The 17,611-nt window shown below is 45.1% G+C and overlaps 1 protein-coding gene across 2 annotated transcripts in view; it reads right to left on the bottom strand.

Annotated features, from left to right (window-relative positions):
* The window catches only part of LOC144761595 (uncharacterized), a 489,105-nt gene that overhangs the window by 242,733 nt on the left and 228,761 nt on the right, over positions 1-17,611 (bottom strand). For both annotated transcript variants that reach the window (XM_078646893.1, XM_078646894.1), the window contains exon 3: positions 4,250-4,501. In XM_078646893.1, coding sequence (XP_078503019.1) covers positions 4,250-4,501 — 252 coding nt within the window. The remainder of the gene's footprint in view (positions 1-4,249; positions 4,502-17,611) is intronic.

The raw sequence follows: 17,611 nt of genomic DNA, 5'->3' as shown, positions 1-17,611 counted from the left end.
CTAATAGCATTACTGCTGGATTCAATTCTATTGTGATTGATAGTCCATTTTGCAAGAATTTCTCAATATCCTGTTTTATACTATCTAATTGTGGGCAGAGTGCAAAAATATGTATTAAATCTGCCTCCGAACTACCACACCTAAAACAGGTGGTTCCCGAAAAACCCCCCCATTGAGCAATTTTTCCAGGCGTATAATACAAATGATATAAGATGTTATAGTGTTGAGCCTGTAAAGATGAAGAGCACAACAATTTTATTCCCATCTCTAATGACTCTGAAAAAATCTCATTGGCTATTTCCAGATCTTCAGACCACTTATTAATCCATTTCTCCATATCATCTTTTTTTAATGCTGTCATCTCAAAACAGAATCTCTTTACAGTACAATCGGAGCCTACTTCTACAAGATCCATCAATACATTTCTATCAAACCCCAAAGGCCCTCCTTTCCTGTTTATTAAACAGCTCCTTATTTGGAGGTATTTAAAAAAATGTTTTGTATCTAAAGTATATCTATCCTGGAGTTCTACAAATTGTAATATACCTTGGGGGCCCTGAATATCTCCAATCTTTCTTATCCCCCGCCTCTCCCAATCTTGAAATACAGCTCCTGAGAAAACCATTCTAGGGAGGGAGGGATTATTTTTAAACCTAGTATAGAAATTATATTTCCCAACTCCTATCTTTTTCGATATTCCCTTCCAAACATTATAAGCAGCCAATATAGTCTTAAACCGTGTTTTTTTATAATAACTTTCCTCAGTAAATCTTAAAAAGATATTTTCCACATTTTTACCCAGGAGTAAACCATAAATAACAAGTGAACCAATATTGTCCCATCCATCCACCTCAGCCCCCCCAACCAAACCCAACATATTTTGGAATGCAGCAGCCCAATAATACACTCTTAAATCTGGTAGCGACCAGCCCCCACGCTCCCGCGGTAGAGACATGTATCTCAATGCCCTGCGTGTCTTTCCTCTAGCCCATATAAACCGATTGATCATTTGTTCACATATTTTAAACCATTTGTTATCGAATAGAAGTGGAATTGCCCTAAATATATACAGAAATTTTGGCAGTATCATCATTTTAATAATGTTGACCCGACCTACTAATGATAGGTGTAAATTTTCATAACGATCCAAGTCTTTCTTTGTTTTGCTTATTATTGGAGCGATGTTATTTCCCACCAAATTATCAATGTCAGCTGAAATATTTATTCCAAGGTAGGTCCCAGCCTGGACCACACGATTATCGTCACACACAGTAGCTGGGTTTTTAATAATCTGAGTCTTGGAAGCATTTAGGGCATACCCCGATATCTGTCCGAATCTGCGGGCCTCTTCTTCTATGAAAACAGATGCCTCCGTGGGGTTTGGAGTAATCACCGCCACGTCATCAGCGTAGGCCAATATCTTGCAGGGTCCCAACAGTGTAGGTAGCGGAGTTATCTCTGGACACAGGTCCAGCTTACGGATCAGTGGGTCCATATACATGGCAAATAGTAAGGGGGAACATGGGCACCCCTGCCATGTACCTCTTTTAATCATAAATTGACCCGTAGCGCCCCCATTGATTCTTAAAACCGCGATCGGTTCTTTATATAAAGTTTGTAAAGCTTTTATAAAGCCGCCACCATCTATCCTAAGTCCCCGCCTGCCTCTCTTAGTCTCTTAGTCTATCTCTCCTAACCCCCACCTGCCTCTCTTACACATTTCTCCTAACACTCCCGCCTGCCTCTCTTAGTCCATCTCTCCTAAACTTCCCCAGCCTTCCTCTCGTATACATCTATCCTAGCCACCCCCGCCTGCCTTTCTTACACCATCTCTCCTAGCCACCTCTGCCTGCCTCTCCTACAGATCTCTCCTAACCCTCCCCGTCTGCCTCTCTTACACCATCTCTCATAACCCTCCCCTGCCTGCCTCTCTTATACATCTCTCCTTGCCAACCGTGCCTGCCTCTCTTACACATCTCTAAAAACCCTCCCTGTCTGCCTCTCTTAGACCATCTCTCCTAACCCTCCCCGTCTGCTTCTCTTATACCAATTCTCCTAACCCTCCCCGCCTGCCTCTCTTACACATTTCTCCTAACCCTCCCATCTGCCTCTCTTGCACATGTCTCCTAATCCCCCACACTTGCCTCTCTGTCTTCATATCTTGTATCGCTCTCCCTCCTTACATCTGTTTTATCCCACATGCACTTCACACCCTTTGTTTTTTTAGGCCTTTTCATGTATCCCTTTTCCACTTTCCTCTCCTCCCATCTCGTTCATCCCTTTCCTCTCTCACTCTCTCCTAGGTCATCTTATGTTTCCCTCCCAACGTATTCCCTTTCCTCCCATCTCTTGCATCCCTTCCCTACGTCCTGCCTTATATTTCTCTCTACTAGGCCACCTCATGCACTTTACATCATCTTCTACCGTCTCTTTCACCCCTCTCCAAAACCTCTAATTTTTTGTCTGTCTCGTGGACCATCTTGTGTTTCCTTCTCTTTCCTTCCTCTCCGACCATCTATTGTTTGTATGATAGAGGCACACATGGCTAAACCACGCGTGCCTCTACCACACAACCAACGCGTCTTAACCACATTATATTGTGGTAAAGGCTTGAATGGTAAACGGGTATGCATGGCTAGGCTAGCGGTGCCCTCCCCCGCCCTAAGCTACAAACTCCCTACCTGCCCGCCCTGCCCTGAGGTCCGAATACAGACCCCCCTCCCAACCCCCATGCTGTCCCTAACCCTCAACAAACACTACGTACCCTGACCCCCTCCACCCCTTGCGATGTCCCTAAAACTAGCCCAAACCCTTCCTCTGCCCTCAGGTCTAAAACCTAAAACCCTATTTTAAACAGGTATTGGCATAGACAATAGGTCTCGCCTTTGGGACCTTATAAATGTTTAGCCATGCAACAGTTGATGTTGTTGCACCAAGGATATTGTGCTGGATAACTAAACACTTATAAGGTCCCAAAGGCGAGACTTATTGGCTATGCCAATGCTTGTTTTTGTTGTGCAATTGACACATACTTATCTTCCAAAGAGATTTGCTGCAGCCTTTCCACGGGTCCCTAATATCATTATGCTCTTATGGAGGTAAGCCAATGGATAATTTTCATTACATCTTCCAGTTCACCACTTGAATTGACTAACTTTGTGGGACTGATTCCACTGCTTCAACATTTTTCTTATGTCTGATATAATTTGCAATGTTGTCTTACCATGCCAGTACATTGCTGTCATGACATCTGCATTATGTATTATTATTTTTTAAATAGTTATTGAAACTGGAACTGCTAGAGCCTCTCTCTGATTGGGGAATTTTGCATTCCTGCTTAATTCTCTCAGATGTAAGGTCTTTTTTCGGACTAGGAATCATGTCTTTGAGATGCACAAATGGCACCAGGAATCCAAAACTTTGACTGTTTTGTTTAAACTGCTAAAAACATCACAGTAAAAAGCGTGCTTTCAATTGAAAATTGATGGCATCCTTTAGGGCACACCTGGGTAGAGGGGTGTGATACCTCCTGATCTTTATTTTCCAAAAAAGATGAAATTACTTCAATCAAGTTCAATATTTTGTTTTAATCCAAATGGATATATTGAACTTGATTGAAGTAATTTCATCTTTTTTGGAAAAGAAAGATCAGGAGGTATCACACCCCTCTACCCAGGTGTGCCCTAAAGGATGCCATCAATTTTCAATTGAAAGCACGCTTTTTCCTGTTTCTGTACTCGTCCCTTGGGCAGAGGACGACACTTTAGGAGCACCCACCCTAAGATTGAACTTTTATTGAACTCTTATACACTTAGCTGTGCGCTAGCCCAACAAACTGAACATCGCAAAAACATCACGGTCCCATAAGAATGTATTGGCTTTTACAAATGTTTCAGTCAAATATATGCGTTTATTATTTATTATATTGGAGTTTGATCTGGTGTGCAGTTTGTTCATTTGCTTGGAGCATGATATATGGTTGTTGCTGACACAGTATTCACTATTGCAAAGCATGTTTTCTGTCTTTAATACTCATGATTTCTTGACCAATACTCACTCAGAGCCCCTGGTTGAATTGCTAATTCCAATGATTATGGGTAATTTCACACTAACATTAATACTTGTGGTTTAATGCTATGATATTTTTAAAAAATCACAATGAGATGAAAGTTTTGCACTAGCAAGCTTGTTTTAATATTGGTGCCACTAAATATTGTGCATGCTCTTTGTTAACCCTTGCACCACTGACCTGCATTCTGGGTTGGCGGAAGGTTGCTTGACGTCTCTGAGTGGCTACTGCTGGGTGAAGATGCTGGGGAGTTGCGCTGCATGGAAGGCTGCATTGCCCAAGCAGCGGCAGGTTGGCTTCCATGATGTTGAGCTTGAGTGGTGATGTCAGTTGGTGCGCTTAAAGGAAACGAGGAGGCGGGGTATCCCTGAATAAGCGCCGGTCTTGCAGCGACAAACTGAGATGGAATTCCAGAAGAAAATGGATATCCTGCTGCAATAAATAAGAAAGCAATACATACATAATATTACAACAAAGAAGAAACACACATGCAGGTTAGTTGTCTCTCAGTGAGACTATATATCATATAAAGTATTCCTTCTGTACATTTCAAAGACATTGGGGGTAAATGAGTAGATTGGTGACCTCATAGTGGAATGTGGCTTACAGAATACTGAAGCGACTTACAATGTCCTCCTAACATATGGCAAGTTGTGCTGTTATTTGTTGTAATACACTGACGCAATCACTCCTCCCACAGTTTCCTTTAACATCCTTGACCTCTTGTTCTTTATTAAGAAAGTTATTATTGATGCAGATATGTAGAATAAAGATAGAATCTGTTCTGTGAAAATCAACATGTCACTGTGTAGTTTGACATCTGTTGCAGAAACATTCTTTACCTAGCTTAGTATGTCACTTTCAAAAGTGGCTGTGGCTCAGAATGAGTGGCAGATAGATTCCTTCTTTTATCTATTGAACTCCAGAAGTGCAATAAATGCCGCTATAAATGTCTCATTAATGGTTGAAGACTGCAACATTCCAGGTAAAGATAGTTAAGAAGAGCTGAAAAACGAGTTACCTATTTTATTGACTCAAAAGCATTTGCAGTTCTCCTCAGTGGCCTTCCTTTTACACTGTCTCGAGGCTCCAGCAACTCAACTGTAATAAGTTATTACTGCTGAGCAGTGATTTCATTTTCGTATTACAGACGGCTAGAAAGTTCAGAGCTGGACGGTACTATGACAATTAGAGGCATGTTTTTATATATAGTATAATGTCCCCCCAACTGAACATATTGGATATTTCAGTGGGTGAGACCCTCTACTACGCAGAGGGACTCAGCAGGAACCATTGGAACGTGCCATGTGTAAAGCACACTTAAAAATGGTTATTTTTAATATTCATAAGATGCCACTGAATGAATGTGACTGTTGTTCACGAGGGGTGATGTTTCACCAGTGCACTGGCATTTGACTATTTCATTTATGAAGGTCTGAGATGTCTCTCCACGCAGGGCTTACTTCCTGTCTCTACTTCGAAGATATTAGAATAATATTGTTCCTGCTTATTTTCACCAGTTTTGCTATGTGAAGGTAAGCACAAGCACAAGTAATCAGAAAGCCACCTGAATATAGATAGAGTGCAGAGTTTTAAAAAAGGACATGGCTACACACATCGCACCTCGTGTTGGGTGTGTGACCTCAGCACAGGATAGCTAAGAGTCTGATGTAGATTTGTAAGAAGGCAGCAAACAGCAAGCATTAGGTTTCACCTATGTGATTAATAATATGTTGTTTTTTAGGTCTCGCCTATGTAGCACACATGCGCTGCATAGGCAAAAAGACGTTTAGCAATCGCTTTGGCTTTTCAGCCAAAAACGTGCAAGTGTTCCATTGCCTTCAATGGCAACGCGTGCACCTTTGGTGATTCACTTGCGGGAGCATACAGCGCCAATGGTAGCAATTATCGCTCCTGGCGCTGCTCGCTCTCGCAAGTGAAACGCTTTCACTTTTGCCGAAACTTTTTTTTATCCAGCACTCCCCCCACTTGTCTCCGCGCGCTTGTGTTTGTCTTTAGCGTGCCTTAGCTCATTTTTAATCCCAATCCAATCCTGGCATTACAGGGAGTTATTGGTCACTTAACTGACAGGGACTACTCTAGGAGCACAGGTGAGGGAGGTCAGTCCTGGCTTCGTGGAGCCTTGTGGAAGTCTTTGTGGTGCACTGTGGATCGCTCGTGGAACTGACTGTCGCTGCACTGGGTGTGCGGAAGAATGGTCACTTTGTGGGAGTCACCGGGCCAGACAATGCATATCACGGGGCTTGGGTGGTCACCTCTTTGCCTGGGAAGCTGCTCTCCATGGTCCCCTCCAATAAGCGGGACCACACACGACTCCAGATGTGCAATAATGTATGGTAATTCCTCCATAAATCCACTTTCGTTTCAGTGGCGGCTGCAGGTCGAGCGCGCCAAAGAGTGGGCGCGGAGGGGGGTCACATCTCAACTAAGAGTTGTTTTTTGTTCCCCGTACCCCCTGAAGGTATGCAGCTACTGCTTTGCGGTGTAGTTCGAGCATGGCGTGCTGTTTTTTCGAAATGAAAAGTCAGATATGCGCAATATAAACTGTCAAAAGGTGTGTTTATACGAGCGTGAGTGTGTCTGTGAAATACAGCGCATGAACATTCGCATGTCTGGTTTTATATCTGTAAGACACTGTATGGGTGTGTGCTTGTGTGTGTATGTTAGGGTGCGCGCACATGTCAGCAGGTATATGTCCCTGGCAGCATGTGCCTTTTTATGTGTGTGTGTGTGTGTGCATGCGTGCCATAGTGCGCTGACAGTGTGTAAGCGAGTGTGTGTTTTTCAAATTATGTGTTCATGTGTGTGTATGTTTTATTGTGTGTGTGTGCACAAACACTTTTGGATGCGTGTATGTGTGCTTGTCTGATGGGAGCGTGTTGGTGCTGGTAGGTGTTTGTCTGTGTGTGTGTGTGTGTGTGAAAGTGCGCATGTGTGTGGGCGAGTTCTTGTGTGTTAATATATGTGGAGGCACGTGTCTGTATGAGTGTTCATGTCACCACTTGTGAGTATGTATGAAAGCGTGTGTGTGTGTGTGTGCGTGTTTGAGTGTGTCTGTGTAGATGTGTGCTTGTGAGCCTTTGTGACTAGGCATTCGGATGTGTGTTTGTGTATGTATGTGAATGTTATGAGAGTGTTTGGCCATGTGTGTGTTGGGGGCGTTTGTGCCTGTGTGTTTGCATGAGTGTGTGGGGGCGTGTGAGGGCCGGAGATCTGTTGGACAATGCCTGACTCAGACGCAACTCAGACTCGCACAAGATGCTTTTGGTAGCGCGGCTAAGCTTATCTTTCATTGAAATGGGACTTAGTTTCCTGAGTATTCAACAAGAAAACAACTTCCCCTGCCTGTTAGTGGTCAATTAAAAATTGCTGTTGCGAAGGACTCGGAATCCATGTTTGCAAAACAAAATAAACTGCGTGCAATTGGGAAGAGTAAACTCCAGGAAGGCTCAAAAATTATGCGTTTTCTGGTTTTTCTTTCTCCGTTGCTTTGTTAGTCTTTGGTTGAGCTTTTTTATTCTTCCCTTACTTTCAGTCTTTTTTTCACTTTCATCCTTCAACTTTTTATTTGAATTGTACGTTTTTATTTCCTCTTTCGCTATTTCGTCTTGTATTGGCAAGGATAAGAGGATGCCTTATTTATCATTTTTGTTTCTTTCCGACATGTATTTAATCTTTTTTTCCTCGTCCGCCTTTCTTTGTTTGATTTTTTCTTTCAGCCTGCTTTTTACCACTCTTTCACATGGTCTTATTTAGTGTGTACATCTCACCTTCAAATTGTGGTTTTACCATATGCATTTTTTCCCTTCGTTTTCTAATGTATTTTGGCTGATTTACTTATAAGGTCCAAAAGGCGAGACCTATTGGCTATGCCAATGCTTGTTGTTGTAAGCTATAGCTTGCTCGGTAGTTGTACCACATATGTTACAGAAAGTCTGTTAAAATGTTAGGATTTGTTTATGTACAAAAAGGCAATATATTGTGCTGTTACTAGCGGTATAGTGCCGGTAAGTAACGGCAATATTTTTGAAAATGATAGAGGGGAATAATAGAATTAATTGAAGTAATCGCAATATTATGTGTTTAGAGAAATTTTGACAACTTTTGGGCCTAGCGACACTACCCCTGCTTCACCATTAAAATCATGCCCCTAGTTCCTGCAAGATAACTGCATTTGTGAGTGCCTGTTTAGTAGTTAAATATAGCACTATTTGGTGTCTAGAAGGGTTCCAAGAAGTTTTGGCCCCAGTGCCACTGCACCTGCAGCACCATTGAAATCATGGCCCTAGTTCCTGCTAGATAACTGCACTTGTGACTGCCTGTTTAGTAGTAAAGTGTAGCAATATTCTGCATTTAAAGGAGTCCCTAGAGCTTTTCGCCCTGGTGCCACTGCACCTGCTGAACCATTCAAATCCGGACAATGTTGTCTACAAGGTGACTGCACTTGTGACTGCCACTTCAGTAGTAAAATATAGCAATATTAGGTGTTTAGTGGGGTGCCTAGAGCTTTTGAACCTGGTGCGACCGCACCTGCTGCACCATCCAAATCATTACCCTTAAGCCTGCTAGATAAATGCACTTGTGGCTGTCTTGTTCAGTAGTAACATTTAGCAACAATCTGAGTTTAGTGGGGTCCCTACAACTTTTGGCCCGTTGCCACTGCACCTGCTGCACCATTTAAATCAAGGCCCTTTGCACTGCCGGGTAACTGCAAATGGTACTGCCAGTTTAGAAGTAAAATATAGCAATATTAGGTGCTTAGAGGAGTTCTGACAACTTGTTGGCCCGTTGCCACTGTACCTGCAGCACCATTCAAATCATGACCCTAGTGCCTGAAAGATAACTGAACTTATGGCTGCCTGTTTAGCTGTAAAATTTAGCAATAATCAGTGTGCAGTGGGGTACCTGGAGCTTTTGGTCCCGGTACCACTACACCTGCTACATTATTGAAATCATGGCCCTAGCGCTTGCTAGATAACTGCACTTCTGACGCTGTTCAGTTGTAAATTGTAGCTATATTAAGTGCTTTGAGGAGTACTGATAACTTTTGGGGCCCGTACGACTGCAATATAACAAAACAACAGAAAGGAGTAAATCCAGGACACAGAGTCCTAGCAATCAGGCACGGAGAAAGAAAAAAGATCTTTTTCTTTTTTAGGAAACGCCTCACTCACCGACCTGGTCGGTGACATGCTCCATCATCGGGGTCCACCCAAGTGACCGAATGCCTCTCGGGTGTGCTGCGACGCCTGCAACTGCAGCGGAGTTGGTTCTTTGGAGTGTGTGGGGAGATAGTGTGGTTAAAAAGTGTACAACATGTACTCCTAATAGACTTTTATTCTGGAGTCAGTATAACACTACTAAAAACAAGTGAGATACTTTTGATGATTTAATTGACCGACTAGTATCAAAATGTGAATAAAAACGTGGTCAACATGTTTCAACCGTATATGATTTTAAAGGTTTTCTTCAGGACCAGGAGAGGTGAGCCGGGAGGTCTGCACTCGCTAAGGTGCACACTTCCCTAACCCGCCTACACGCTAGACCGTGTACTCACGGTTTTGCTTGCTTACAGCGTTGGGTGTAAGAAAAAATTCGAAATTATTGGTGGTCATATCCCATGGATGCCGTGGGGGGGGCCGCCTATGAGCGTTTTGTCAAAAGGCGTCTGCCCGCTGGAAATCTATCCTTACCGCACAGGCGTCCCGAGGATGCCCGTACGACTGCACCTGCTGCACCATTCAAATAATAACCCTGTTGCCGCAAGATAAATGCACTTGTGACTGCCTGTTTAGTAGTAAAATATAGCAATATTTGGTGTTTAGTGGAGTTATGACAACTTTTGACCCCGACGCCACTGCAGCTGCTGCACCATTCAAATCATGACCTCCTTGTCTACAAAGTAACTGCCCTTGTGATTGCCTGTTTGGTAGTAAAAGATAGCAATTTTAGGTGTTTAGTGGGGTGCCTAGAGTGTTTGGTATTGGTGTCACTGCACCTGCTGCACCAGTGAAATCAAGACCCTGTTGTCTGCAAGGTAACTGCACTTGTGTTTGCCTGTTTAGTTTCACATTTTAGCAACAGTCTGGGTTTAGTGGGGTTCCTAGATATGTTGGCCCTGGTGCCACTGCACCTGCTGCACCACTCAAATCAATTCCCTTTTAACTGCAAGGTAACAGCAATTGTGACTACCTGTTTAGTAGTAAAATATAACAATAATATGTGTTTAGAGGAGTTCTGTCAACTATTGGGCCCCGGTGCTACTGCACCTGTTGCATCATTCAAATAATGCCCCTGTTGCCTGCAAAATAACTGCACTTGTGACTGCCTGTTTAGTAGTAAAATATAGCAATATTTGGTGTTTAGTGGCGCTATGACAACTTTTGGCCACGGTGTCACTGCACCTGCTGCACTATTTAAATCAAGCCCCTTTTAACTGCAAGGTAACTGCAATTGTGACTGTCTGCACAGTAGTAAAATATAGCAATATTAGATGTTTAGAGGAGTTCTGTCAACCATTAGGCCCAGTGCTACTGCACCTGCTGCACCATTCAAATAATGACTTGTTTGCCTGCAAAATAACTGCACTTGTGATTGCCTGTTTAGTAGTAAAATATAGCAATATTTGGTGTTTAGTGGAGCTATGAGAACTTTTGGGAGCGGTGCCACTGCACCTGCTGCACCATTTAAATCAAGCCCTTTTTAACTGCAAGGTAACTGCAATTATGACTGCCCACATAGTAGTAACATATAGCAATATTAGGTGTTTAGAGTAGTTCTGACAACTTTGGCCCCGGTGTCACTGCACCTGCTGCAACATTCAAATTATGATCCTATTTCCTACAAAATAAGTGCACTTGTGACTGCCTATTTAGTAGTCAAATATAGCTATTTTAGGTGTTTAGTGGGGTGCCTAGAGCTTTTGGTCCTGGTGGCACTGCACCTGCTACACCATTCAGATCAAGTCCCTTTTACCTGCAAGGTAACTACAATTGTGACGGCCTGTTTAGTAGTCCACTATAGCAATATTTTGTGTTTAGAGGAGTTCTGACAACTTTTCAGCCCGGTGCTACTGCACCTGCTGCACCATTCAAATCATTACCCTGTTGTCTGCAAGGTAACTGCACTTGTGGCTGACTGTTTAGTAGTAAAATATAGCATTTCCCTTGTATATATACTTTATTTTTGATGTGCATTGTTTATTACAACATATAGAATTTGATCATAATGACCAAATAGATTTAAGTAAAAAAAATCCATCTGATAATGCCTACAGAGTGCAAAGCAAAGACCTGAAGCATAAATAGGAAATGCCACAAACACTCTAAGGCTAAGGCGTCTGCTTTACACAAATAAGTAATATAAAAAGCAAGCATTCCAGCATACTGCTAGAAGCTGTCTGCCCTTTCAGTGGGAAGAGATTTTATCTTTACAGTGAATGGAGCTTAAACAGTGTGAACAGCTTTAGTAGAAGTATCGTAAATGCGTACAGCCAGGGAAAGTGAACAAAAAAAAAGATCCACACAAAAATGAATGAACATAGTAATTTGTCTATGGTAACTGATAAGAGCCCCCTTTTAAGATATATTAAATGCAAGAGACTTCACAAGCACAGTGCAAGCGCTGTGCAGGCCAAACCTAAAAAGGACTGAGCTGGACTCACAGAAGCTTGAGTTGGGTGTTTGACCTCAGCACAGGATAACTAAGCGCCTGATGTAGATTTATAATAAGGAAGAAAACAAAAAGGAAATGGACGACAAGCGCTAGAAAGACAGCCCAAAGACTTAAACTGCCATTGCTGGCACCCTGACGCTTCCAACTACCGCCTGGAAGTAATTGCCCAGCCACAAACTGCCTGGTGTCACTTTAGGCTACGTTTATTTAGCTGTTCATGCTACAGTTCACTCTTCTGCCTTTGGCTGAGGAGCAATCGGGCAGACTGAACACAAGGGGAAATGGAAAGTGTGTCAGGAGGCACGTCAGCTTCTTAGTTTTAAGCTGAGGTAAGAGGACACAGTACTAATGAAGGGGGCAGTGTGCTGGCCGGTGAGAGGCTAGGAAAGGTTCCATAAATGGCTTAATTGGTGTGGAGTGTAGCATCCAGCTACAATGAATACAACAACTATTCTGGTGATAACTGGAACTTTATTATTCACTTGTTACTCCTACCTTGTCCCTGCTCTAACTAACTATTTCCTGCGTCCACTCCTCCTCTTCCTCTCGCCCCCTAGCTCCTCCCACTCCCAGCTACTAGTGTGCTAACTTCATAACATCTCCCCCCTTTGTAACAAAACAAACAGAGCATACTGACTTCTTAGTCCATCTCCTCAATCAGTCTCTTGGGTGGACGTATGTCACGATGAGGTCGTGGCGACCTGGCCCTCAGACCATCAGTACTCAATGTCTCAGTGATCGGAGCAATGTTCTCATGACCATTTGGCTGTGGTTCTTCAACTCTGGGGTTGTGTATGTCACTCATCATAGTTCTTGAGGTATCAGTTGGCAGTTTCTTGAAGTGCGAGATGTTTCTCGTAACTCGCCGCTGCTCGGACTCCGCAGTTACCATAGTCCCTTTTCTTCTGGTGACCACCAGCGGTTCATCCTTGAATGTACAGTCAGTCTTTTTCTGCATGTCTTGCTTGACGATGACACTGTCCCCTTCATTTAATGATAATGACCGTGCTCTCCTCCGGTTGTCGGCATAGGCCTTCATTTTTCTTTTGTTGCGGTCATCAGTGGCTCTCATGTCCCACGAGTCCTTCTCAGATGATGATACTTCCAGGGCTCCTTCCCACGTGGGAATGCGATTCCTCATGGGACGTCCCAGCATGAGAGTCGCCGGGCATTTGCCAGTCGTAGCATGAGGGGTTGTACGATAAGCTCGAAGAACTTCATTGAGTGCTGTTTGTAAGTCTTTCCCTTCCACGGTAGCATGTTGGAAGGTCTTTTTGAGGGTGGCCATGAACCTCTCAATTGTCCCATTTGCCTGTGGCCAGAGAGGTGTGATCCTGCGGTGATGAAAGTCGAGGTGCTTCGCAAAAGCAGCAAAGTCATTTCCGTTGAAAGGAGGTCCGTTGTCTGATTTAACGATCTTGGGAACTCCCCACGCTGCAAAGACCTCATCAAGGACTTTGAGAGTACTGGCAGTGTTCGTAGATGACACAAAACGGGCAATGGGGTACCTGGAATACTCATCAATGATGGCCAGCACATATTTGCCCGATGACAGGGGTCCATAAAAGTCTATGGCGATTTCTTGCCACACACCGCTGGGCAGGCTGGTCATATGTAAAGGAGCTGGAGGATCGCCCTTGCTGGTGAGTTGGCAGAGATGGCAATCTTTCAAGGTGACTTCCACTAGTTGATCAAGGAACGGAAACCACACTCGTTCCCTTAATGCTCGTTTGGTCGACACTATTCCTCGATGTCCTTCATGTGCAAGAGCAACCACTCCTTGTCTCAGTTGTGTAGGAATTACGATCCTCTGATCACGCAACAATATGCCATCAGTTGTGACGGAAAGCTCACCACTCACATGCCGGAAGGCTTGTAGTTCACGTTGAGTCAAGGAATCAGCTTTATCGTCCTGAGGATCATGCCTCCATCTATTATTGCGGATTTTGTGAAGGACTCTCTGCAAGATGACATCCTGTGCTGTCATCTCCCGAATAGACTCCATAGGGATAGCTGGAGGAAGAGCTTGATCCGTTACAAAATGAATGTACTCTTCCGCAATGGAGGATCTGGAAGCTGATGATGGGAGAGGATGCCGGGACATGTAGTCCGCTGGATTTTCAGACTTCCCCGGTTTGTGAAGTATAGTGAAGGTATATTCTTGTAACCGTAGGCCCCACCTTTCGATCCTCGGGGGCATCTTGGATCTTGGATTTCCATAGATGGTGATGAGAGCTTGATGATCTGTGATTAGAGTGAAATGTTTTCCGTAAATAAAGACATGAAAATGTTCACATGCCCATACCACGGCCAGGCTTTCCTTTTCGGGTTGGGAGTAGGCTCGTTCCGGCTCAGTCAGACTACGACTCGCGTAGGCAATGATGCGGCGTTGATCTGAGTCATTTTCATATTGTGCCAGGATCGCTCCCAGACCTACCGGACTTGCATCTACAGTTATTTCAGTTTTTCGCTTTGGGTTGAAATATGACAAGTGATTTGCCGATTCCACCGCCTTCTTGATTTCCTTGAATGCCTGCTCACATTGGGGAGTCCATTCAAACGGCTGACCCTGCTTGGTTAGCATGCGGAGGGGGTGGCTGATTGTAGCGTAATCTTTAATGTAGCGAGCACAATAACTGGCCATTCCCAGGAACGATCTGAGGTCGCTGACATCCCGGGGACTCTTGGTGTTGTTTAAAGTCATGATTTTGTCAGGATCAGGTTTCATGCCAGCACCAGAAAAGATGTGACCGAAAAACTTCAGCGTGGTCTGGTGAAACTCGCATTTTTCTTTGTTTAAAGTCAAATTGGCTGCCAATAAGGCATGGCAGACACGATTGAGCGCAATGTCGTGCTCTCTGACGTCAGAACCATAGACAAGGATGTCATCGCTATAGTTGAGCGTGTTTGGAATATTTTGAATGACTTGCCGGATCATTTCCTGAAATATCTCGGCCGCCGAGGACACACCGAAGCTCAGTCTTTTATATCTAAACAACCCCAGGTGAGTTGCAAAAGTAGTGATATATCTGGACCCTGCTTCCAATTCCAGTTGATGGTAACCTTTATTCAAATCCAATTTGGAAAACACAGTGGCTCCGTTAAGTGCTGCGATCATGTCACTCAAGTGTGGCCCCGGGTGCCGCTCTCGTTCTATCGCAGTGTTGGGCAAGCGCATGTCCACACAGAGTCTGACTTTGTTGGCCGTGCCCTTTTTGGGAACGATGACGACCGGCGAGACCCATGGGGTCGGGCCATCAGTGCGTTCAATGATATCCGCAGCCAACAAATCTTGGAGTTCTTCCTCAACAGCGGCCTGTAGGTGAAATGGTACTCGCCTAGGGTGTTGGGCGACAGGCCTGACTTGTTCGTTGATGTGCAGTCGCACTTGACAGTCTTTCAATTTGCCCAGACCTTGAAACAACCTGGGAAACAGGCGAGTTACGTCTCGGATGTCGCTAACTTTGAAGAGAATTTCCACCAGGTGGAGTCGTTCAGCAGTTGGTAGGCTCAAAAGACAGTCTGCTTCAGGGCCCTTGATAACGTGGATGACTGCTGAAATAGTTGTGTTGTCGTGTGTAAGCGTCGTTGAGAATTTCCCTAGGCAGGGAAGTGGCTTCTTAGCCATCCACGTGAAAACTCTCACAGGTGCAAATGTCAGGGGAGGTCGTGGACTCATCCTTTCATATTCAGTCACTGGAATGTAATTTAAGGAGGCACCAGAGTCTAATACAAACTTTGAGTCGTGATTTCCAACTTTGATGTCCAGCCGAGGGTATCTCTTAAGCTGGTCCGGGTCTGCTGCCAAATTCAGATATTCAATGGTGTAAACAGAGTCTCGGGACGAAGGTCTGGATTCTCTGGAAGGTGACCTCCTCTCCCACCGAGACCGACGTGACTCTCGGCTGGAATGTGACGATTCAGGGGACCGCTCCTCCTGATCTTGGACAGCTCGCGCATGGTGTCTTCGAGTGTCGGACCGCGACACTCTTGGAGCTCTGCTTCGTGTGTCAGATCGTGTAGTACCTGAGTGGCCACTTCGCTTCTCTTTGTTGTAATCCCCGCACATCGCTTCGAAGTGGTTAGTGCGACCACACTTTCGACATCTCTGGCCCATGGCCGGGCAGCTGTCCACATGGGGGTAATCATACCCACATCGGTAACACTTTCTCACTCTTTCTTGTCGTCTCTCCTTCCTCCATGGTTCTCGACGTTGATAGCCTGATTGTTCTTGACGGGAGGATGTGTGCGACCTCCATTGTTTGTCTCTGGAGCTTCTTCGACTGTCACTCCTGGCGTGTACGCGTCGCGCCTGTTCATGACTCCCTTTGTGTTCCGTTTCCATGACGGCGGCGTACTTCTCCGCCTGATCATAAGCTCGTGTCATCTCCTCTATTTCATCCAATCCATGCGGTTTCCTCAGTAGCCGTCTCCTTAGTTGATCCGAATGACATCCGTCTATTATTTGGGATTTGATGGCAGCGTCAGTAGAGAAAGAATCAAATTCACAGTACTTGGCTAGTCTCCGCAGACGCACCATGAAGGCACTCATGGGCTCATCCTTTCCTTGCCTAGCGGAGTGCAATGTGTGTCGTTCATAGTCTACATTTCTCTTGTGAAGAAACTTCTTGTTCAGGACCTCACACGCTTTAACATAAGTATCAACGTCGGCAGCGGGCAGGTCTTTGAGTATCTTGACTATCTCTCGCCCCGCCAGGTTGCGCAGAGCAATCAGTTTCTTTTTTTCATCAGTGATGTCTGAACCTTCAATATAGTCTTCAAACTCTTCCAGCCACTCTTGCCATTTGGGGCCCATGCTCCCTTCCGTTGTTACCTTGATAGGAGCAGGTGCTCGCAAAAGTGATCCACTGGGTGGAAGTTGAACATCTTCTTCGGACATTCTGCAGCGATCTCACTTGTCTTTGCCAGTGCTTATTTATTTTCCACTGCTTGTTCCTTTCAGTCGCCAATGCTTGTTTACTTCGCCAATGCTTGTTTCTTGTAGTCGCCAATGCTTGTTTGCTTTACCAATGCTTGTTTTCTCTCCAGCGCCTGACTTCAAGATGGCCGCCGTTGCCTTGCACAGGGTTGTCCTTACTAGGCGCCTGACTTCAAGATGGCCGCCGTCCTTGCAGGCACACACGAGGCTGGCTCTCCAGGCTCATTCACTCGGGGGCACTCAGAACTCACCGGCGGTCGGCTTCTGGGGCAGTCCACGCCAGAATTCACTTCTCCACCACCACCACGGACATCAGGTGAGATCGGGGTGGGCTCCCGACTTGCCTCAGCAGTTCCCGCGTTCTTCCGCCGATGGCCTCCCAAACCTCACGCATCGGGCGTGAGGTTTTCCGACGTGCAATTTCGCTTGGACTCAAATCTCAGCGCTCTCAGCAGCGCTTGTTGGCAGCACGTCGTGGGCGTCGTCCACGCCTCTGGGGCACTCCACAGGGTCGGAGTGGGCTCCCGATTCCTGCTTATCCGCTTTGCACTTGGGACACACGCTTCCAGTGTGCAGTGCGTTTTTAGCGCGACAGCTGCTGGGAACAAGGCGTTTTCTCGAGGCTCTGCACAGTGGGGTTTGCTCAATCCCACCTTCGTCGCCAGCCTACCTTGTCCCTGCTCTAACTAACTATTTCCTGCGTCCACTCCTCCTCTTCCTCTCGCCCCCTAGCTCCTCCCACTCCCAGCTACTAGTGTGCTAACTTCATAACATGGAGGAGCAGCAAGCACATCAGGTCATGCCAAGGGAAGGTGAAACACCCAGTTGGGCCCGCTGGTGTCCTGTGAGCACATGCACATGCATAGTCTAGTCAACATTGGGAAGATGTGTGTCAGCCTTTGAGTGTC

Source organism: Lissotriton helveticus, chromosome 6 (assembly GCF_964261635.1).
Source record: "Lissotriton helveticus chromosome 6, aLisHel1.1, whole genome shotgun sequence".
Lineage (NCBI taxonomy): Eukaryota > Metazoa > Chordata > Amphibia > Caudata > Salamandridae > Lissotriton > Lissotriton helveticus.
The sequence above is the reverse complement of the archived record's forward strand: the minus strand, read 5'-3'. Positions and strand labels throughout refer to the sequence as shown.